General features: G+C 38.8%; 1 protein-coding gene across 8 annotated transcripts in view; it reads left to right on the top strand.

Moving 5' to 3' along the window:
- FSTL5 (follistatin like 5) overlaps positions 1 to 24,914 on the top strand; it is a 397,655-nt gene extending 372,741 nt beyond the window's left edge. For all 8 annotated transcript variants that reach the window (XM_034411439.3, XM_034411436.3, XM_034411437.3 and 5 more), the window contains one exon: positions 22,363 to 24,914. In XM_034411439.3, coding sequence (XP_034267330.2) covers positions 22,363 to 23,065 — 703 coding nt within the window. In that variant the 3' untranslated portion in view covers positions 23,066 to 24,914. The remainder of the gene's footprint in view (positions 1 to 22,362) is intronic.
- Positions 24,915 to 25,467: the final 553 nt, after the last annotated feature.

Below are 25,467 nucleotides of genomic sequence, written 5' to 3'. Positions count from 1 at the left end.
TATTGTTTCCCATATCTCATTAATAAAGTTTAAGAAAATATAAAAACATAAATTCAATTTCAATCCTTCTGCTTCCAGTGAATGTTTTTGCTGATAGTTGTGTTTTTCTCTTTATTTTTAATCTAATCTGTTAATCTATATTGCAAAAAGTATATGAGCATTATCTACAGCTACCATAGGAAAACTTGGAACAGATAAATTTGAAAAAGGGGCAAATCCAAAAAAAGTTCATAATAAAAATGTTTAATTGTTTATGTTTATAACTTTGCTTTACAAAGGAAAATTCAAGAGCAAAACCAAAAAAAGCTTAATTAAAAACAAAAATGTATTAATAATATCTGAGACCAAACATTGCTTATATGTAAATTTATTTTAAAAAGACCATTCAATTTTCATATTTTTCACCTAAATGTGAAAGATTACAGGTAGTTCTTAATTTATGACCACAACTGGGGCTGGAATTTCTGTAGCAAAGTAAGGCAGTTAAGTGAGTCAAGCCTGATTTTATGACCTTTTTTGCCATGGTTGGTTAGTGAATCACTGAAGTTGTTAAATGAATTATGTGATTGTTAAGCAAATCCGACTTCCCCAATTGACTTTGATTATCGGAAACTGACTGGGAAGGTTGCATGTGGCAATCACATAACCCATGGACAATGCAACCATCATAAATACATGTTATAAAAGTTACAAATGAGCAAAAAAAAAAAAAAGGAACAAAAGTGAGTTTTTGAAAAATAAATAAACCTAAAGAATACCTTACTTGAAAGAATTGTCCTTTATAATAAAGGACAGCTATATTTTGATGGTACATCATATGAATCAAATAAAACATTAGAATAAAAAATATTTATAGTGACATAAATTAATGAAAATAGATAAAATATTGTTGAGAGATTTATATTTTCAGTATTCTTTTTACCTTTTGATTTTTAACTGACCTTTTGCTCATATCTATGAATCTGAATATATGTATGTCAGTTTATGTATGTATGCATGTGCCGTGTACAGAATGTATGCTTGTACATAGTGTTTGCTTCAGTTTGTAGACAAAAATATCTTTCGTGGTATGGGGTTAAATTATTTACCACTAATAGTACAGTGGACATTCTCCCAGGATTTATACCCTTGTTTGAAATAGCAATAGAAATAGCACTTAGATTTATATAGCAATAGCACTTAGAATTATATACCACTTCATAATGCTTTACAACATTCTCTGAGCAATTTACAATGTCAGCATATTTCCCCCAACAATTTGGGTCCTCATTTTACCAACTTCAGAAAGATGGAAAGCTGAGTCAACCTTGAGCCTTGTCAGGATCAAACTCCAGGTTGTGGACAGAGTTAGCCAACAATACTGCACTCGAACCACTGCACTACCACAGCTCCTTGAAAGATATGACAACATGCACAACAGTTTTCTTTTTCAAACTCTACGTGCCAGTCCTACTTCATATAATACAAGCTATGTTTTCTTTAGCATATTTTCCCATATTCAAGGCCATTATACTCATTAAAGCTTTAAGCAGTCTTTGAATACAGTATTTGATATTGCTGAATTCAGTTATGAAGGGAATATTTCCTTTCTCTCACAAACATTTCATCCAAAGCTCAGTAATAGTTACCATGAATAGTTACCATATAAAAAGAGACAGCTAGGCTAAATAACTCTGTTATTCCACATGCTGTAGTGCCACTTGAAGATCAATTACTTTGTAATCCAAGCAGAGACATAGTACAGAATGGCTTGAGGTAAAAACCATTATGGAAAACAAGCATGTTGTTTTAATTTTTTCTCCCTGGTGCTTTATTATTGTTGCAGACAAGGTTTTATTTGCACAATTAGATATTGGAGGAAAAAATGTAGGCATGAAAGTTAGTGAAAAAAAAAGAACCACTAATTTCAAATGAAACAAAGAGCCTTTTAGCTAAAGGATATTAAAGTTTCAATACCATATATACACTTGGACTTCCAAATGTGGTATAACTTACTGCTGAGTAGAACTGAATTGGTTTTTATCATAAATTGCTTTCTACCTTAATACTTTTCGAGTACTCTGTTCCATCTGAATTAGGGGCTATTGCATTCATGCTAGTCTTTTTAGTATATTTCATTTGTAGTGAAGGTGACCTTTCTTTCAGGCAGGTTTTATTATTACAAGGTGTGATTATTTTTAAATTCTTGATTAAATGACTCAATGATCAATTCCAGAGTATGTTTTGCTTGCAAAATAAGGCCTAGGAACAGTACCATGAAAATCTAATAATCACCTTCCTCCTAAGCTCAGTAAAGAGAAACAACCTAAAATAAGATTCTACCTTTTGAATTTACAGTCCTTTTTAGGCCTATAGATACTTCAACGTTGCTTTATTAATGTTCTTATGCTTAGAATACTATTATTTAAATAAATATGTCTCCAATTAACAAACTATGGAAAAATCTGACTATCATTTTTGCTTTGCCTTTCAGAATTCAGCTCTAATATATTCCTTATTTTTGCAGTCATTTTGAATATGCCAACTTTTAAAAATTATCTTTCTAAAATGAATTCAAATGAAAAAGTATAACTAATTCTAACAGGAGTATATTGTCTTTGATCTCCATTTTTACAGAAAATAACTCCACTTCTAGAACATACTTGAACATTGCATTAAATTGCTTTACAGGTCAAAACTAAATATAGTTAAAGTATGAACTTGTATTTTTATACAGTTAAAATTTACATTTATTCATTAATTGGGGAAGTCCAGTTTCACAAACTTGGTTTAAGAGTTTTTATTGATGGTTTAAATAAATATGAACTATTTGGGTAATATTTATATGGCTATCCAACCCAGAAAAAGTGACCTGGGTGGCACATATTTTAAAAAAGTATAAAAAAATAAACATGTCAAGCAAGCTCATTTTAAAAAGAACACACAAGAGATTCTATTTGCAATGGAGCAACCTCAAGATCTCACCAATCTGCTAAGATTCCAAAATCTCATGATAAAGTCAGGTCTTGATGGACTTCCAGAAAAGGATGGAGCTGTCCTCACTGTAAGAAATGGGAGCAAATGTTCCATAAGGCAGGCATCACTTTATACTTTTCATTTTATTTTATTTTTCTTCTTATCTTGCACAACCCCACCTCCTTTCTGCTCTTTATTTTCATTTGTATTTTATATTATAATAATCGCTAGTAAAAATCTCTAAGCGAGGACAATTTATAAACTAGCATTTATCATTAATGAAAATGCCAGAATAAACAGGATATTATAATTCAGACATCCATGTTCAATAAATAATCTTTTTTTATTTTAATAAACAGTTGAGGGCACAATGTTTGATGAAAGTATTTGGATGCCATTTAGTAGTAATACTGCACAATAAAATACAGAATATGTAATATTCCCATATTCTAAAACATGATGGCAGATTTTGCAACTATATGCAAAGCCAAACGATGAATTGTGGCTTTCCCTTCAAACAGTTCATTTTAAAATATAATAACATGTTAAACATATCTCTTATTATATGTGACACTCATAAAAAATAATAGAACACCAAAAGATTTAAAAAACTGAATTAATTATATGTGATATAAGACATCAAAATTATCTAATTGCTGTTTACAATAAATTAAAATTATGAAAACAAAATACTAATCTTAAATACTAAACCTAAATTTGGAAATAAAATATAGAAGCTTCATAGCGACACATAAATTATTAATTTTGGAAGTACGGAAGTAACATGGAAATACTTGAAGAATATTAAATGTATTAGTGACATTTTGAAGTGCAACCTTCTTTTCTTTGAGGTCATTTCTGAATTGCCATTATGATAAGCAAGACGGACATCTCCCAGGTCTAAGATTCTGCTTTTCTGACACATACAGAGACTTTATAAAGAAACATTTTAACTTCACATATATAAAAACACAAAACCAGTATTTTTCTATGGCTCTCTTCCTCTTTCCCAATCACCATGATATAAAAATGACAAGAACAGAATAAGAATAGAATAGACAAGAGTATACTACATTAATAAAAATGAAAGAATATTTTTATTAAGAAAAAATGCCCACAAATATCTTTTAAAAATGAAATATGTTAGGAAATGGGATGATTTTATTAAGAATGGAGAAATAACAGACTGTATGAAATGCAAATAAATAGGAAAGAATTTGCATTATGCTATTTGGTTCAATCAAACAATAAGGGACATTCTAGAACCGTGATGGTGAACCTATGGCACGTGTGCCAGAGGTGGCACACAAAGCCCTCTCTGTGAGTATGCGTGCCATCTCCAGCTGCTCTTCTGGTGCACACATGCGTATCAGCCAGTTGGTTTTTAGGTATCTGGCACTCTTGTGTGCATGAAGACCAGCTGCCCGGCGCGCATGCACGTGCCAGAAACCAGAAGAGCAGCTGGTGATGGCATGCGCACTGGCCAGCTGGTCTTCCAATTTCTGGTGCATGGGGGCAAGTACATGTGTGCACATGCGTGCATTCCGGTTTGGGCACTCGGTGCCGAAAAGGTTCGCCATCACTGTTCTAGAATCTACATTTGGAAAGCTAGCTGTATAATTTTTCTATAGAAATATATCGGCAAAAGGAAAAGGCTAAATTTTCACAGACTGCTCATGGAAAATTAAGCAGCAAGAGTGGGCCTAATGGTGATGCTGGGCACAAAAGGCCTAGACTGATGGAGTTTTAATTTTTAACTTGTTAGTCTTAATTGCACTTTTAACTGTTAAATTATGAGATTTGGATTTAATTTCTTTTTAACTTTTTCATTAGATGTTTTTTACTGTTGTGAGCCTCCCTGAGTCCGGCTGGAGATAGGGCGGCATATAAATCTCATTAAATAAATAAATAAAATAAAATAAATAAAAGGCAGTTTTGGTGCCAGAGGTAGTTTAAGTCTCTTGTGGGCTACATGACAATCCCAAAGCTTAGGTTCCAAAAATACTCTAGAAAATAAAAGTTCAGGAAAATGTTTTTGCCATTTCTAAAACAACATTGATATGAGATTTTTATGATCCATGCATGAATGCTTACTTCAGATATTCGGCTCTTTCCTTGAAAGATCGTTTTCTTACATTCTTACAATATATTGTGGCAGATGTACTTAACTTTTAGCATTTGTTTTTGAAATGAGTTAGTTTGTTGGGTATAATAGTGCTTTATATAAGACACCCAATTTTTTGGTAAAGTAGTTAAATATCAGGCTAAAAATCAGGAGTCCTAATCCCACATGAAAGCCAGCTGAATGATTTTGAGCCATTCCCGCCCAGCCTAAGAAGGAGAGAATTGCAAACTTTCATTCAGAAAGTTTGCAGAAGAACGATCGCAAAAGACTTGGCTTTCTTAGGCAAATAAACAGAGGACTATTTTTTGCTCAAAATATTGAAATACTTTTACCATTAAATTTCTGTGTTTGGCATGGTGTCTAGCTCAGTGGTGAAATTCAACCGGTTCTATCCGGCTTGGGTGAACCTGTAGCGCTGGCAGCAGGAGGCTCCACTCACCCACCTGGATATCCTGTTTTTGACCCTCTGCGCATGCGCAGATGTGTCACATGCGAGTGCTCACATTTGCAAACCGTTAGCGAAAGTAAGTAAATTTCACCCCTGGTCTAGCTCCTATTACAGCTTGTCAGACCCTAATAACCCCTGCTTCCCATCCAGATAGACAAGAAGATCACACATACCTGAAGAGGGCAATCAGTCACAGTTTTGTATGTCAGTCTCAAGTTGGGGTAAGTACTGTTCAACTTACCCAACTGGGCAGATCTACAGGGTCTTTGCACTCAGGTTATGCCCATAGCAAGGCATCCTGAGTTCATCCCAAACATGCAAAAGTATCCCAGGAATCCAGAAAATCCCCTTTATTGCCAAACCAAGCATCCAGCCTCATCCTCTTTGTGGAGGGGACATGTAGTTCATTACAGGGATTCTGTGATGTATGGATTAAAGAAAGAGCTTAAAGGCACCAAAGAAAAAAGAAAAAACAGGTATAGAATTTGTTGAATTTTCTCTTTGTGTTGAATAATCTCTAATTTTGCACTACTTTAGTGCAAGCATTATATTAAAATAATTGAATCTGTGAAAACAATAGGAGGTCCTCAATGATGCCCAAAGAGCCTGTTTTTTTAAACAATTCCATTTCTGTGTAGAATAAGAAAGAAAAGAATAAAAAAAATATTTTAGAAGTCATCACCACAGTTCATAAATTTAAGTATGATAATTGGAATAAATTAATGTCTGTAATTATGTTACACAGTGTTTCAAAGCAGTGTTAAATTAAGTAATTGTAAAATATTCATTCCTGATCTTTAATAGTTCGAGCAGGTGTTCTGAACATCACACAGCAGCTACTTTCACATGTAAAAGAATGAACAATCATCTTACTGGTATGATAGCCTAGAGTTTTAGTCAGATTAATTAGTCTCTCTGTGAAATATTATTATTATTATTATTATTATTATTATTATTATTATTATTATTATTTTATTTATATACCGCCCTTTTCCCGAAGGACTCGGGGCGGTGTACAGCCAGAATTAAAACATAAATATACAATATCATAGTTAAAATTAATTAAAATCATTAAATAGTTTTGGCCAAATTTTAAAACCCAAAATTAAAACCCAATTCAAAATCATTCAGTTAGGCAGCCCCGCCTGTCGGAACAGTAGGGTCTTAAGGGCACAGCGAAAGACCCGGAGGTCAGAGATGTTATGAATATCTGGGGGCAATTCATTCCAAAAGGCAGGAGGTCCGACAGAGAAGGCTCTCCTCCTGGGTGTCGCCAGCTGACATAACTTGGCCGACGGTACCCTGAGGAGTCCCTCTCTGTGGGAGCGAACTGGGCGGTGGGAGGCTGTTGGTGGCAGAAGGCGGTCCCGTAGATAGCCTGGTCCTATGCCATGGAGCGCTTTAAAGGTGGTGACCAACACCTTGAATTGCAGTCGGAAGACTACTGGGAGCTAGTGCAGCTCGCACAGGAGAGATGTTACATGGGCGTAACGAGGTGAGCCCATAACCACCCGCGTGGCCTCATTCTGGACCAGTTGGAGCTTCTGAGTGCTCTTCAAGGGGAGCCCCATGTAGAGAGCATTATAATAGTCCAGATGGGCTCATTCTGTTTGCCTAAACTGTTATTGGTCATAGGGGATGTATTAATTCACAAACAATTAAAAATGTAATTCCTTTAATATTTTTAAAATTAAGTCTTGCTTGTTTAAGTTAAACAATTGTTTTAATAATTTTGCCTTATCATTTTCATTAGAACTTCAGATGTAGAGGATAATTTTCCAAAATAAATTTTAGGCTACCTCTATTTATAATTTATCACATTTGTGTAGCTGCCCATTTCACATGAAAGTGACTCTGGGCAGTGTAAAGTACTATATTAATTTTTTTAAAAAAAATCATAAAAATAGTCAGAATTTGAAAAAAATGGACACAAAATAAAACAGGATAATATTAACCGTAGTAAGGGAACCATTACAAAATTTCCCTAGTTCTCTGGGATGCCCCATCCTTAATAAAATAGCCAAGTCTTGATTTTTGGAATGTTAAGAGGGATGCAGCTAAATCATTTCCAGGAGACAATTCCACAAAGAAACAAACATATTGTTAATTCATTCAGAAGAAAAAATACTTTAACAGATTCCAATTCTTAACTTTCTGGAACTCTTGAAATACCATATTGGCATCATCATAAACCTGAATTCATTTAAAACATAATTCTGTGTATGTGGCCCTTGGATTTCCATGGGACTAACTCTTTGAAGAACAGTTATTAGAACATTACAGTCTAATTTTCTAGTGAGTTGTAAACCAAATTATTTAAAATATTAAAATGTAAATATATTTGAAATTTCATCATGATGAGATCATGTATAATAATGAAGTTGTTTTCTTAATTAAAATCCTACAGTGGCAAACCACTTCTAAAAAATTTACTCTTTTAAAAATGTGTGTCTGTAACTATAGAATATTGCGGGGGGGGGGATAAGAGCAATTTGGTGCTTGATTTAACTGTGATGCTTGCTGGAATCTGCATTTTTTGTGTGTCTGTGTCTGAAGTGGATTGTCCTCTCAAGTGTAATAGTATGGAAAACTCCATTTTCACCAAAGACCCTTCTGTAACAGTAATGTACAGAGCTGTACATTACAACAAATGCTCATGTAAATGCCTCTTCTGTAATACTTTTGGAAGAAAACCTTAATCACTTTGAGAACATTTTTAAGAGTTGCTGAGGTAATGTGTTGAGATAATTAGAATCTGGGCAAAGGTAAAGAAGAATTGACCCATACAAAATTACAATAGGTTAAAGTTAGTTTTCCTGGAATATAAAAGTAATTAAAGCATGAGCCATTGCATAAAAGAGGTAACTCAGCTGACCAAGATGAACCAAAGGAAGTTTAGATTCAACGGGTATAAAAAACAAAAAAGCTAAAGCTCCCAAGGTTGCTGTCTGCCTTTCTGAATTCAGAATTCCAGTAATTCAGAATTTTAAAATGTTTTTAAAATATATTTAAAATGATAATTCTGCTCCATTGGTCATCAGTTTGTCTATTTTGAGAATGCAGCTGAAAAAAAACTCCAGCTATGAACTAGGAAACTAAAGCATCAAGTCCTTGGTTTTTTGTTGCCAAAATTGCTATTTTAATAATGTTAATAAATAAGTAAGTAAAAATGAAAATAATTAAAGTGCAGTACAACAGCAGCATAGAATTTCATTGACCAGTAATTACCTATATATGACTGGAGACAACATTCCCTATAGGAATAAGAAATTATGGGCTTTTTTCCATATAAAAAATCTGAGTGGGATTTCTCAGATCCGGAGACTAAGTAGAGTTCTTCAATCTTTCAGAATTGCACTGAGGACATACCCCCAATGAAAGAAGACTCCAAGGCTAAAAGTTCCTCAAAGTTCCATTTTATTAGAGATGTCATATTGGCACATCTGGGAAAACTCAAATCTGAAAGCTTCCAGGTTTTCCCCACCCAAAAGAAAGTCCAAGTCCCTTCCCCTGCACCCACATGTGCATCACATGGTCCAATCAATGCACTGTCCCAACTGGATATCACTCCCAGTCACACCACTTTAGGTGCAGGCCTGAATGTCCTTGACTCTCAGAGAAGGGAATGTTATTATGGTACATATCTCCACTACTCTATGCAATCTCCCCTCCTAGTTTCCCACAGCACTAAGTGTGGCAGCCCTGAAAATCCAAAGAAAAAGATGGCCTCGAGGGCTGACAGCCATTCCATTTGTAACCTGAGAATTCGTGGGAATGAATCTCATACCTTGAATGGGATCACTCCCTCCTTTCGTCCACGCATTCACTAATTGAATGTGAGACTTGTTAAGTGCACATGAGGTATTTCAGGGTGGGAAAGGCCATGGGAAGCCTACTGGTGGAATAGGCCACCTTCCTAAGACTACCCAAGGCTTCCCTGACCCACTGAAATATCTCATGCTGCCCACAATTGCTTCCCCCCTAACCTGCCACGCTGGGTCATTTATCTTTTCAAGATCTAGCAAACAGTCTCCTATCCAGCCTCTCAGCCTCATGCGCCCCTCTGCAGTTCCATTCAGGCAGGCCTTGCCTGGCAGGTTGCCAGCCAAAATGGAGCTTCTGAGGGGAGAATCTGGTCCTTCGATGATCCGTTCAGCCCTCTGTGGGCCTCTTCCAGCCTGTTGCAGGCTGAAATGGAGCCTGCGGAGGCCAGATCTAGACTTCCAACACTCCAGCACTCCACGGAAGCTCCGTCCATGGGGGATGTCCCCGGACGGTCGAATGGAGCATTGGAGGGCCGAATCTGCACTCCTGGTGGCTCCATTTCAGCCTGCAATGGGCTGAATTGCAGGCCCAAATTGGATGCCCAAATTGAGCTTCTGAGGGGCGGATCCACTCCTCAGAAGCCTCATTTAGGCCTGCAACATTCAGGATGAGTGTTGCAGAGCCTCTGAAGTTGTTTGTAAGGGTGAACAACTGCTGTGGTGCTGCAAGATTTGTAGTTTGGGGCCTTGTTCGCAAACTCTAGGGGTCATTTATCACGTAAGTTCGAACCTTAGCTAAGGAAATGCTTGTTACTCGGGAATTACCTATATATCTAACTCCATGCAAGTAAAGCAATGTCAGATAATAATTCAAATAGGCAGAGATGATTTTCCATGGAATAAAATTGTATTATCTGACATTAATAGCAGTGGTGGGTTCCTCCCGGTTCGGCCCGGTTCTCCCGAGCCAGTAGCGGTGACGATATGACATTACCGAACCGGTTCTGCCCCCCAACACCTGCACCCCCAACCCCTCCCCGCACCCCCACCCCCCACCCCCACATTATTCTTACCTTTTATTTGACCCCACCCCCAATCTATTGCTACCTCCTGAGTCCCAGCTGATGGCTAGAAGGAAAAAAACTGTTTAAACTCTTGCTGCAGAGCTTCAAAGGGCCGCCTTACAGCTAATCAGTGTTAAAAGAAAACAAATAAGTAGACCAGTGCCTGCAAAAATAAATGGGTAGACCAGTGCCTCCAAAAACAAATGAGTAGACTGGTGCCTGCAAAAATAAATGGATAGACCAGTGCCTGCAAAAAAATAAATGGGTAGATCGGTACAGCTCTGTAAGCAGTTAAAAGCCTGGTAGACCAGTACCTCTGCTAAATCCTAAATAATTGTCACATGACCATCAAGCCATGCCAACAAAATAAGCCACACCCACAGAACCGGTAGTAAAAAATTTTAGAACCCACCCCTGATTAATAGTACAACTCTCTGGTCCTTAGAATACTGAAGCCACCATAGTTGCTGGAAAACCAAGAAATTGCTTTCCACACTATAATAATTAAACCAGAATTTTGGTTAAATAAACATGCTGAAATTGTGAGAAATAAGGTAATCTGCATAGGATGAAGTGGCCAATTTGTAGCAATATTAAATTATGATAAATACATAGGGTGGATGACAAAATGATACCATATTATAACAGCTGCAGCAAGCTCAGTACTCTCCTATTGATACCTATTATAAAAGCTTAGACCATAATCAATATTAGCAATAATATTGTTTATGACAATAATTAAATATATACTCTACTTCATGCTTCTTGTGTTCTCAGAGCACTCTTAGGAAAAATGGGTGGGACAAAAGATCTGCAGACATTGTTCTGCTTCAGGAGAACTACATACTCAAATTTTATTATTTATTTTATTTTATTTAATTTGTATACCGCCCTTCTCCAACAGGACTCAGGGTGGTGAACAGCCATGGTATACATAAGATATAAAATTTAAAAGCAATTTAAAAAACATTAAATAATTTTGGCTATCCATTTAAAACAACCCAGATTAAAACCAATTACAAATTAAAATCGAAGGGATGGGATCAAGCCAGCCCGGCTAGGTGAAAAAGATGTGTTTTCAGGGCCCGATGAAAAGTCCGGAGGTCTGGTATCGTGCGTATCTCCGGGGGTAGGTCGTTCCAGAGGGCAGGTGCCACCCCAGAGAAGGCTTTCCCCCTGGGGGTTGCCAGCCGACATTGTCTGGCTGAAGGCACCCTGAGGAGTCCCTCTCTGTGGGAGTGTACTGGCCGGTGGGAGGCTATTGGCAGCAGAAGGCGGTCTCGTGAATACCCCGGCCCTAAGCCATGGAGCGCTTTAAAGGTGATCACCAACACCTTGAAGCGCACCCTGAAGACCGCAGGAAGCCAGTGCAGCTCGCGCAGGAGAGGTGTCACATGGGAGCGCCCCGTCGCTCCCATAATCCGCCGCGCAGCTGCATTCTGGACCAACTGGAGCTTCCGGGTGCACCCCAAGGGAAGCCCCACGTAGAGAGCATTGCAGTAGTCCAGACGGGAAGTGACGAGTGCTTGTGTGACCGTGCGTAGGGAGTCCTGATCTAGAAAGGGACGCAACTGGGGTATCAGGCGAACCTGATAAAAAGCCCCCCTGGCCACAGCCGTCATATGCTCTTCTAAAGACAGCCGTGTATCCAGGAGGACGCCCAAGTTGTGAACCCTTTCCGTGGGGGCCAATGATTTTCCGCCAATAACCAGCGATGGCACCAGCTGGCTATATCGGGACGCTGGAAGCAACAGCCATTCGGTCTTGGAAGGGTTGAGTCGGAGCCTGTTTCTCCCCATTCAGGCCCGCACGGCCTCCAGGCACCGGGACATCACTTCAAGGGCATCGTCAGGGTGGCCTGGGGTGGAGATGTACAGCTGAGTGTCATCAGCGTACTGATGGAACTCCACCCCAAAGTCACAAATGACCTCACCCAGGGGCTTCACATAAATGTTGAACAGAAGGGGCGAAAGGACCGACCCTTGCGGCACCCCACAGACAAGGCGCCTCGGGGTAGAGCGCTGCCCCCCTGCCAACACAGATTGCGACCGGTCAGAGAGGTAGAAAGAAAACCACCGCAAAACGGTGCCCCCCACTCCCAAGCCCTCCAACTGGTGCAACATGATACCATGGTTGATGGTATCAAAAGCCGCTGAGAGATCTAACAGGACCAGGATAGAGGAGCAACTCCTATCCCGGCCCTCCAGAGATCATCCACCAACACGACCAATGCCGTTTCCGTGCTGTGCCCAGGCCTGAAACCCAACTGGAGCGGATCTAAATAGACAGCTTCATCCAGGTACTGTGGAAGCTGCCGTGCCACCACACTCTCAACAACCTTCGCAATAAAATGAAGGTTGGAGACTGGACGATAATTAGCCAAAACAGCTGGATCCAGGGAGGGCTTCTTCAGGAGGGGCCTCACCACCGCCTCTTTCAAGGCAGCCGGCAGGACACCCTCACTCAAGGAAGCGTTAATAATCCTCTGGAGCCAGCCTCGTGTAACCTCCCGGGAAGCCAGCACCAACCAGGAGGGACACGGGTCAAATAAACATGTGGTCGCGTTCAGCCGTCCCAGAATCCTGTCCATGTCATCAGGAGCCACAGGATCGAACTCCTCCCAGATAACATTCTCAAGACCTGCCTCAGTCATCCCATCTCGACTTACCCAGTCAGAGGCCAGGCCTTCTCGAATCAGAGCAATCTTCTCATGCAGATATTGCACAAAATCCTCAGCTCGACCCTGCAAGGGATCATCCTGCGCTCCCTGATGGAGGAGGGAGCGGGTCACCCTAAACAGGGCAGCTGGGCGATTATCTGATGATGCAATAAGGGCGGCAAAATAGATAGATTTTGCCACTTTTATTGCCACTAGGTAGGTCTTCATATGAGACCTCACCAGCGTTCGGTTGGATTCGGAACGGCTGGTCCTCCAACCACTCTCCAGGCGTCTTTTCCGGCGCTTCATCTCCCTCAGCTCCTCGGAGAACCAAGGAGCTAGGTGAGTTCAGTGCCGGGTCAGAGGCCGCAAAGGCACGACGCGGTCCAAAGCCCCGGCGGCCGCACTGTCCCAGGCGGCCACCAGGTCTTCAGTCGAGTCATGAGCCAGAGTCTCAGGAATTGGCCCAAGCTCCATCTGGAACCTATCAGGATCCATCAGGTGCCTGGGGCGGAACCACCTAGTCGGTCCTGCCTCCCTGCGGCGGGGTGCAGCGGTTAGAAAGTCAAGTCGAAGGAGTGAGTGGTCAGACCATGATAAGGGTTCGATGACTAAATCCCCTGTATCAAGACCACTCGACCACTGACCAGAGATAAAAACTAAGTCCAGAGTGTGCCCACCCAAGTGAGTAGGACCATGAATTAACTGAGTCAGGTCCATGGCCGTCATGGAAGCCATGAACTCCTGAGCCACCTCAGACATTTCACCAATAGATGGCAGGTTGAAATCCCCCATGACCAAAAGTCTGGGGGTATCAACCGCCACCTCGGCTATGATGTTGAGCAGCTCAGGCAGGGTCATTGCCACGCGGCAGGGAGCCAGGTACGTGATCAACAAACCAATCTGCAGTCCACGGCCCCACTTCACATGAAGGGACTCACATCCGGCCATCTGTGGAACAGTGGTCTCCCTCGGATCAAGACCTTACTTTATGATAACCGCCACCCCCGCCCACCCCTGCCCTGAGCTCTCGGCTGGTGGAATGCGTGGAAGCCTGGTGGGCACATATCTATGAGGGGAACTCCCCCCTCCTGGCCCAACCAGGTCTCCGTAATGCATGCCAGGTCCACTCCCCCCTCTTGAATAAGATCACAAATGAAGGGGGCTTTATTTACCACAGACCTGGCATTGCACAACAACAGCCAAAGGCTTGGGCCCTGAGCGTCTGAATAGCCTGGGGAACGAGAAGGGCTATGGGGACCGGGGCGCGCCACTGCTCGAAGGTAGCGAGTGCGTGCCTCCACCACGTGATATGGTCCCCTGCTCCTGCTGTATCTGCCCTTCCCACTTAGCGTAGTGATGGTAAAGCCCTTGGCAGAATGAACTCTGATGCCCCCCTTTCCCCAGAAACCGCACCCTCTGTGGCCCGACTGGCAGCTGAGCCAGATCCTTCCCCCGTGGGTTAACCCCCAAACCCATACAACCCTCCTGCCCCTTAAAACCCCTTAAAAATCTGTCTAAAAATTTCCCCAGAAAGCCCCTCAATCCCCTTTTTGCAGCATGCCACCTCTCGGGGTGCCAAAGCCCGTCATAAAGGTAGGCCCTCGATAGAGTGGAGGGCCACACCTGCGAGAGGGGGGAGTCTTGCAGAATAAGAAGCTCTGCTGGCGAATACATCTGAATAATCAGGGGAAACCCATGGCCAGGGGGTCAATCAAGTTGGTCCAAATTCCGGAAAAGGGATATCCAATCATGTCAATAGCTCCACTGCTCTCTCACAGCAGTGGATGGAGTCTTAAGCCATTTCGTGGCCAGATGTCAACACCAGCTAGCCTCTCACAAAAGCTGGGAAGGGCCAAGAACCGCAGTCATCGTCCGATTCCATAACAGACTTGTGATCCAGGGTATATCCCTCTACAATAGGAGAGCAATTGATGACAACCACCAATCTACAGGACCACAGGCCAGGAAGAGACTCCGGTGGCTGCACCTTAGGTGGATTGGGAGGCCAAAAAGTCCATGGGAGGCTGCTGTCATATTGTCCAGAGGCCACCTCCAGGTGATAAATAGCCTCACAGAGGCAAATAGACCATACGAGGCACGGAAGACCTGGCCAGAGATATTTCACGGCCAATAGGGTCCACAATGCCTCTAGCTCGAGCTCACCCCCATCCACATAAGGAGGATGAGAGGAGCCTCTGAAACGACCGGGGGGGGGCTCTCCAAGTGGGTCATCGCCCATGGCCGCACAGGAAGTCCCAAAAACAATGTTGGTAGCAAAATGGTATAATGGTCGGAGTGCCCCTCGCTCTCTCAATGCTCTCCCTCTTCGCCCTCTCTGACGTCATCCCCGCAGCTGCTCATCCCAGCATCGTAGCCAGCACCAACACCAGCGCTGCCAGCCCTCCGAAGTCGCCTCAATCGACCTTTGGGTCCAGCAGGAACTCCCACCATCCCCCCGGCCTCCCTGGAGCGTCAACAAGGGGCAGCGTTGCTGTCGCCGTCACCGCCGCTCTGCCAGCCTGGCGACTGCGGGGAGACGCCGAGGCCGCTTTCACCCGGCTGCAAAACTGCAGCATAGCAGCCTCTGCTCTCTCATCCCAGCCGTCACGTCCTGGGGAGCAACAAGCTCCCAAGCTGATAAAAAGGTCGGTGAAAAGCTCCCCTCACTGGGCATGGGGCTCAATCAGCTGGTCCGGCCCCCGAGACCCCCAAAAGCCAGGAATGTTCTCCCCGGCATCGCCGCCGCTCAGCTGAGAGCAGCCATCTTGGACATGCGCTACAGTTTGAATAGCAACATGCATACAGTTGCTATTGAGATTAACAGTTTACTAAAAGCTAATGGCACATAAGGAAATGGATGTAAACAAAAACAGAGTTTCTGGAAAAGAAAGGTTGCTTAAGTGGTTTCACCTTAGGCAGAATCAATCCAAAGTTCACAGAGACAGGTCAGGTTGGTCAGCCAATTCAGTGGTCAGAGTTTCATAAGCAGAATCCACAAGATATGATGAAAGAGCTAGAGATCTGACAGATGTTTACATCAAAGGAACATTGGTCTTTACTGCCTCTTACTCAGGCTGCAACCAGCTGCTTTCAATTATGAAGGCCTCTCCCTCTATTTGGCAAAAACCACACTGACTGTCATTGTTCTGCTCTCTGCTTTACTTGCAGAGTATTAGGGCTTGGAATCCTTACATCATCCTCTGACTGTTACAGCTTTTCAAATTGTGCCTATGTTTGATCAGCCACAGGTGATTCTTGGGTTCCTGTCTCTTAAGGCTGATGTTTTAACAAGTTTAGTTGGAAAACTTCATCATAGTCTGAATCCTCAGCCATGATAAGCATGCTAGATAAAGTTGTGGATGTCTTAGTTCAAGGGTGTCAAACTTGATTTCATTGAGGGATGCATCAGGATTTGACCTAGGGGGGCCATGGGGGCCATGGCCAGCTCGATGTTACTTGTGTCGGGGGTGCCTGTGGCAACCTAAGCACTCTGCAGGCTCCTGAGCCCCGTTTTCGGCTGTGAGGGCCTCCAGCAACCCTCTGCCAGCAAAATCGGACTTCACAAGGGCCACACATGGCCCTCCCAGGCTCCATTTTTGCTGACAGAGGCACTGCAGGTCGGTCCTTCGCTGTTTCCAGTTCAGCCCCATGGGCAGATCTAAGTACCCCATGGGCCACATCCAGCCCGTGGGCCTTGAGTTTAACACCCCTGGTCTTAAGGTAAAGGTAAAGGTTCCCCTCACACATATGTGCCAGTTATTCCCGACTCTAGGGGCCACTGCTCATCTCTGTTTCAAACCGAAGAGCCAGCATTATGCGAAGATGTCTCCTTGATCATGTGGCTGGCATGACTAAATGCCAAAGGTGCACAGAATGCTGTTACCTTCCCACCAAAGGTGGTCCCTATTTTTCTACTTGCATTTGTTACGTGCTTTCAAACTGGTAGGTTGGCAGAAGCTGGGACAAGTAATGGGAGCTCACCCCCTTATGCAGCACTAGGAATGTGAACCACTGAACTGCCAACCTTTCAATCGACAAGCTCAGCATCTTAGCCACTGAACCACCACATCCCTTACCCCTGTCTTAGTTATACTCAATTAATTTGCTCTGGACTGGATAGTAGATGTGCAGTTGAATGAGTGAGGTAGTATCTTTTGTTACAATTTAGAAGCTGCATAAGTGCATAGAATCTTCACTTTCTGAATTCTGCTACCTTACCAGACGAAGCCTTGCTTTACAGATCCAGTGTCAGATCCCTAAAAGTGATACTGCCATTCAAGTGGAGGAAGGGGGGAACTTGGATTCGATTTACTAGCATGGCCTGTGTCATCAGATATTTTACAACCTATATCCTGATGCCAAGGAAGCCTGAGATTCCCTTTACCTGCAGGAATTTTTATGATAGCCATGTGGGTTGTCTCGGGTTCTCAAAGGGAATAGTAAAGAAAACATCTTCACACTTGTGTATTGGCTGAAATCTGCATTCTGACTTAAAGGGAGGGGTCTCTACCACTTTAATCCTACTGCTTTGCCTAAGGGCATTCAGATTGTGCTTTAGCTGGATGGTTTTCACTTCTGCTTAATAAAAGAATCCTTTTGAACAACTACGTTTCAAGAGTTGTAGCGCGGGAATAACGAGAGGCACAAGCAAGCTAGTGACAACAGCTCTTTAATTCAGGATGAGACTTCAGCAACAAACACAGGCAACAGCCCTCCTTAGATACAGTTCTGAAATAACCGTTAACCAATCACAAGTATTCCTGCATTTGAATTTCCCGCACAAAATAGATACATACATAACAGTTCGTACTTTCTTAAATTGGAAGGAGAGGCGATCCTTACATCCAGCTTGTCAGTAGAATTGAACAATTTACTTTCCATTTCTTTCTTTCTTATTTTATCCTGAACTTTATATAGTATATTTTCCTCAGCATCCCCAAAAGTTACTTTTGCTGACACTCCTCTTTAGATAGATCCTTCCCTTTGTGTACATCAGTAAAACAAAACGATAATGACATGATTAAAGCAGATGAATCATGTTTTTTTTTCCTCATCCGGTTTGTTTCTGACAATCAAGCCTAGACTTATTTTTTAGTTTCTGCTAGGAAAACTTCCAGCTGAAACAGGGTTAATTCAATATTTTTGTAAACTTTGTTTCTAAGAATGGGGATCACAGCATACGGATTGTCGGGTATTACATGAAATGCTGTTAAGTGCAAGTTCATAATCTATCTTCTAGACAAACACTGTATACTTAGATTACTTTTAAAAATAGTGTTACTTTTGCAGTTCAACAAGCACAACAGTGAACCAAAACAATCCCATTTGCCATTTTTGGTACATTTGGATGTAATTAATTGCCTATACCATTTTCACCTGTTTTACCTTAGTACAATATATTTTGAATTGAATCCACATATTTATTTCACTATTGGATCATGAAAAAATATGGTCAAAAATATTGTTTGTGATTCCATGAAAAGGTTTATGAATGACATGATTGTATGGAAAAGACATGAGAATCAGAAGTCTCATAATTTTAGTCACGGAGTAATAAATTTGGATGGCAACTGATAAATAGTTGCATGAAATAAAGTTTTGTATTAAATATGCTATTTCTATATACAAATCACCAGCAAAAAGTATAAACGCTCTGTTATATCACTTGTTGTTTTACTAGAGACTGAATTATCAATCAGAACTAGGCATCACAGATAATTTCATGACATAATTATAAGTATTAAAAACATTTGTGCAATCTTTAAAAATTAAATTTCTATGAAAAGTATCAGATTAATGATTCTGAAAATGCAAAGCCTTCAATTACAATTCCAGCCAAAGCATGAACAATCATACATAGACTTCTTAAAAAATAATCATTTAAGTAACACTTGCTGTAACTGCAGTAGAAGACTGTTAACCATGATGAATAGTTAAATCTTTGTCAATTCAATCATAGACCGAAATGTTTAAGATGATCCATGAAGAGTTCAAGTTATGTTCACCTATGGGTTATAGATAAATTTCTAACAAGCTGTACAAATCAATAACATTTTACAAGGTTCTCAAATGCCAGACAGCAATAAAAACATTGGCTCACAAATGTCCTAGCTCAAATATTAAAAGGTCATTTTCTGAAAAAGTTAAACTACTGTTACGTTTTGCTGGTTTTCAATACAGTACATCATTACTTTAAACATTACTGGGTTAGAAAATATACATGAGTGGTTCCAAAAATCTTTATTGTTTTATTTATATATTAATTCTCAGAATTCTATTTTTGAGAAAATTATCAAAACATTTTTAATAATGCATTAACTCTCAGCAATTTTCTATGAAAGAAAAAAGCACTACATTAAAGGCTTAAAACTGAAAGAAAAGAGAAAATGCTAAATTTCTTTGCATCCACAAAATATAATTTTGCAAGTTTATCCTTAGTAATAAAATTCTTCCAGTAGTCATTCAAATATCATTGGTCTCACATCCATATTTTTAAAGCATATTTTCCTAAGAAAATAACAAGACACAAAATAGATGATTAACTGTGTTTATTTGTGTTTGATGGGTTACATTGCCTTGAAATATATTGGATGTGAAGAAGATATTGAGTATTAACATACTCAAACCTTCTTGAATAATGCAATAAATGGGTATTAATCACATATGTTCGATTGTGAAACAGAACATTTCCAAAAATATTACAGTCCAAATACCATAGGATTTAATTATATAATTCCAGTTTGTCTAATCATTCAGACATGCATCATGTTTAGTTATCATAGTAAATTGTAATTAAACATGATGAACTTGTAATCACATGTAACTAGAAACATCAGTTTATGAAAGCTGATCTTTATCATCTCTCTCTTCTAACCTTCTATAATTCCCTGTATATTTCCATTATCAGAATCCCATAGAGCAAAAATACAAATAAATGACATAAAAATCAAGGATTCAAAATATATCTAGTCCTATGTGGACTTACAGTCTTTTCTAATGTAGCATCCAAGTTTCATCATGTCTTTGTTTTGTGTTGTAAGATATTGACACTATTCATCAGATTTACTAAATGTACAAGGAACGAATAGAAAGAAATTCAATCTGAAGGATCAAAGGGCTAGGATTAAAAATGTGTACAATTATAAAAAATGGGCAATGAAAATAAAATTCTGTTGTATCTAAAGAAAAAAAATCTCTCTAATGTGCAGAAATGGACAGACTCACAAAGGAACTACAGGATAAAGAGGAATACGATTACTATCTAGTATGGGAAAAGTGGTACACTTGGTTGGAAGATAGAAAAGGGAAACAAGACTAGGAAGTTATCAGAGTGACCCAATATAGAAATAGGAACAGAAACCACTAACGCAGGTTAACAGTGAATTATATAGACAGACATGAGAAAGACCAAACAAGGAGGAGTCAAAAACACAAATAAGAACATACATTACAGTTGTGATAACTTTGACAAGATGTATATTTGAATTTTTGTTTATATGTTTTGTATGTTTTGTTGTTACTCGTTCTGTTTTGCTTGTATTTTTAAATAAATAAAATTTAATTAAAAATTTTTTAAAAAAATCTGTGCTTTTAGAGACTTAGAGCCATCCGAGAATCTTCTGGTTCTGGTTCATAAGATGATTATCAAGTATCTTGCTCACATGTTCTTACACCAGACACTCACACTTCATAAACTGGCTTCTTTTCCAATTCAGCTTAATTCTCGTTGCAGCTATGATTATCAACTATTCTTTGAAACAGTGTTAAATTCTGAATGGCTTCCTCTTTGAGATCCAGTTTATCTTTTCTATATTAGAGGCGCACAAGTACAATTTGCTAATTTTGTCACTTCGATTATTTGATTATGTATTTCAGCTACATCCATACAATTCTCATTTGACATTTTCTATAAGTCTTACGTGGATGATTATAATGCTTTCTGCCCAATTAACTGTCAGGTATATTATACAGTAGAGAATAGAATTCTCTTACTAACAGCAGGCTTGCTATTTCAACGGTGGGATTCAGCCATTTCGCACTTTGGGAGAACCGGTTGTTAACTTTCTGAGCAGTTTGGCAAACTGCTTGTTGGAAGAAATCATTAGGGCAGAGAACCGGTTATTAAATTACTTGAATCCCACCACTGGCTATATTATACTATGTTTTACAGTCATTAATCTAATTTCCAGGATCAATAGTTCTTAAGTATAAAAATACTTTTGGAACATAAGGCATAATGCATTAACAGTTGGAAGATCCTAAATATTTATGGAATTTAACTTCTCTGAATTAAAATGAGAATTGAATAAATATATAAATAAAAATTACTATCATTTTCTGTTCATGAGAAAAGTGGGAAATTAGTCATTGAGGCTGTTTATTTCTCCTAACTTATGCAAGTTGTTTTGTTTAAAATAAACCAAATCTCATTGGAAATATATGCCTTAAAACACTGTACCATTTTACTCTATTTATATGGTAAACATATTCCTGAATTAACATTGAAAGTACACTTTCAAAAATATATTTTATTCTCCTCAAATTAAACTTTAATTGGAGAAAAGCTATAGTTTGTTTTATTAATTGGTAATATTTAGCTGGCATTATTTTTTATCTATCATCTACCTGTATCTATCCTCCACCCATTCCTCTCAGTGCATGGACATACCTAATATTCCAAACTTTTTCATCATCACAACAATGGTGGTAAGGTAGGGTAAGAGAGAGGTAGTGGTCTAAAGTCACCCAACTGGCGTTTATGTTTAAAGGAGGCATAGAATGGTTTCAGGCAAGAACCTTAATCACTACACCCAACTGGCTCTATGTGTATTTCTTAAAGTCTATAATCCTGAAGCATAACTTGCTTGTGTAATTTGATCACTAAAGGTATAATATATTGCAGGCAGGCAGATTTTTTTCCAAACATTTTGATTTCATATATTCAGCTGCTATATGGCCTGAACCAGTGGTGAAATTCAATTTTGTTACTACCGGTTCTGTGGGTGTGGCTTGGTGAGTGTGGGTTGAGGGGCATGGCAGGGGAAGGATACTGCAAAATCTTCATTCCCACCCCACTCCAGATGAAGGATACTGCAAAATCTCCATTCCCACTTGGAGCAGTGTAACAGCCAGAGGTGGTATTTGCCAGTTCTCTGAACTATTCAAAATTTCCACTACCGTTTCTCCAGAACCTGTCAGAACCTGCTGGATTTCACTCCTGGTCTGAACAAAAAAATGTATCTTTAAACCATGTATAGACACATAAGAATGCATGCTTCCTGTACAAATATTTAAATTGTTATAGGATGTAACTTTTTAAAAAAAATGTTTTCTATTTCATCTAGATTTGGATTCATTCTTCACAAGGATGAGCCTGTACTCCAGAAAATCGATCTTGAAACTATGTCATACATCAAGACAATTAGTTTAAAGGATTACAACTGTGTTCCAAAGACTCTGGCATATACACATCTTGGAGGATATTATTTTGTCAACTGTAAGCCTGACACTACTGGAGCTATTCTACCACAAATAATAGTAGATAGTGTTACTGACTCAGTTATTGGATATAATGGTGATGTAACAGGATCTCCATATATTTCTCCAGATGGTCACTACGTAGTCAGCATTGATGATGTGAAAGGTCTAATGAGGGTCCAGACAATTACACTAAGAGGAGAAATACAAGATGCCTTTGACATTCACACAAACTTGCATATATCTGATGTGGCTTTTCAACCATCATTTACTGAAGCCCATCAATATAATGTCTTTGGTAGCTCTAGCACACAGACTGATGTTCTTTTTGTAGAACTGTCTTCTGGGAAGGTGAAGATGGTGAAGAATCTTAAGGAACCTCTTAAACCAGATGAATGGCCTTGGAACAATAAGAACCGATTAATTGAAGGCAGTGGGCTCTTTGGTCAGTACCTGATGACACCTTCCAAGGAATCCTTGTTTATTCTAGATGGACGATTAAATAAGCTTAATTGTGAAATCACTGAAGTTGAGAGAGGAAACACAGTAATTTGGGTTGGAGAAGCGTAAAGAACCATGTTAGATAACACCCAAGTGGATATAGTTTTACAGTACATTGCACTTATCTTCATTCTCCAAATTGTCATTATTTTATATTAAAGATGTTAGACCCTTCTGTACATGTTGTGTGGTTGATTAAAATGGAATTTTGGTGAAATAAAAGATGCTGAAACTGTGAGAAATATGTACTGTTGGTAATCTCCATAGGGAAAAGTGGCCAATTTGTGACAATATTATATTATGATAAATACATAGGGTAGATGACAAAATGATGCCACATTATAACAATAGCAGCAGCAGCAGCAGCAACAACAACAATAACAAAACTTCATCAGATTCATTGAATTTCTAATATTACACACGATGTGCATAGTTAGATTTTTGCATTAAAACACTATGGTCTGTCCTGACCACTATTTGATATTTTTGTGCCTTGAACAGAAATGTCTCATAAGGAAAGTGAAGCCTACAAAACATGTAATTGTATTCTTGTGGTTATAAGTTCTCTTTATCTTGTGAAAAGTTTTTAATATCTCAAAATTTTTCATTTCCACAGATTTTAAAGCATGGTTTTAACTCAAAGGAAAAAGTATATTTGCAACATTTTGTGCTATCATTTTTATTACTACAGCTTGAAGATATGGTTATTTTTATTACAATTTAAAGTTAAAGTTTTGTTAACTTCATATTATAATTCTTACTTTTCCACCTACAAAACAGTTACATCAACTTGGTATAGTTTAGTTTTATTGAACAGAAACATAATATCTAGCTGTTTAGGAGAAATTTTTAATTTTAAAATCAATACTAAGGATTATTTAAATTGGCAAATAAATTAATTGTCTTAATTTTAAAACAATCTGCTTAATAATACACTTTACACAGTAATCCTATATATGTCTATTCAGAAGTTCCACTGAATTCAAGATAATTAATTCCTAAATAAGAAAAGAACTCCAGTCTTTAAAATTGGAGAATAATGGTACTATATCTACTGCAAACTAAATCACATTGAGTTCAATTTTTCTTACTCCTAGTTGTGTACAAGATTATGTGTTTCAAGTTTCTTTCTGAAAGTATAGTACACTGAAATAAAAATTCACAATTAAAAAAAAATTTGCATCAACCTTTTAGATAGTATTACTGTTACATGTACAATGTCTATCATATATGCCTTTTGTCAATACTTTTGATAAAAGTAATTTTTTAACTTATTACTGCCATTAGCTTTCTATTTCAAGGTATTTGGGTTACTTTAGTTTATAAACTGCCACTTAGTTAGGGATGTTGTTTATATGTCTACATAGAAACAATTCAGGTTCTAAAATTTCGAATTATTTTAACTACTACAAAAGGAGAAAATAATCTTGCTCATTAGTATTTTTTTCCTTCAGATTTTCAAGAAATACATAGATAGGATTGACTATTATTATTATTTTAAAAACTGGATTTCTGTATCTGAAAGGATTAAACTGATACTTTATTCAATGCAATCAAATATTTTACTCTAATAGGTAAAGCTAATTAGACATTAGACATTTCTATTTTCGTGTGTGTCATTAATATCCTGGACTATGAAACAGTAGACTTCTCTTTAGATTAAGGAAACTGGCAGATAGACTTAACTGAACAACAAAAATTACTTTGAATTTCTGACTTCTGAATCTTTTTAGCAATTTTTCCCATTGTGATAATAACGGTAATTACTACAAAATTAAATACTCTGTGAACAGCCTGTTACTCTATGTTTTACAGTAGTTCATCTCTTCTGAGTTTTTCTGATCTATCCTACATATGTGAGTGTTCTGTATGTAGAAAATGCTTGATGAAAGGAAAATAAACCTCTTACATTTTAAAACTTGTTGTTTCAGTTGATATATCAACAACTATGTTCCCAACATAAGTTTTTTAATAAAAACTCCTTACAGTATATGGAGGAGGAAGATAGAAAAGCAGTCAAGAATGTTACCCTTTTTTCTCAATGACATTGGGGGTATGTAGCAAAAATATTGTAATATAGCAAACACCTCTTTATAATGAATTAGGAATTTATTTCAGGTTGCATACTGAATTATTAATTCTAGCAAAAGCTAAACAAAGACATCAATGATATTTTGAAGGGTAAATGGCTCGTGTATGTACTATTAAGTATTAATATATAAATCCACTGCTAGTTGAAAAATAGTCTTTAGCATACTTAGTAGCTCTATAATTATCCAGACAAAAATGAAATTTAAAAAAAAGAGAGAAACACATCCTTCTAAATGAACAATATTTATTATCTCACAATGAATTAAAGCAAAACTCTAATACAGTCCTACAAGTAGCATTATTGAAATTCTTTTACACCGCTATGTATCAGAGTTGCTCTAATTATAAAGTCTTCATATATGTAACACTACAGAGTTGTT

Source organism: Pantherophis guttatus, chromosome 8 (assembly GCF_059756535.1).
Source record: "Pantherophis guttatus breed Tessera chromosome 8, ASM5975653v1, whole genome shotgun sequence".
In the NCBI taxonomy this organism is placed as follows: Eukaryota; Metazoa; Chordata; class Lepidosauria; order Squamata; family Colubridae; genus Pantherophis; species Pantherophis guttatus.
The sequence above is the reverse complement of the archived record's forward strand: the minus strand, read 5'-3'. Positions and strand labels throughout refer to the sequence as shown.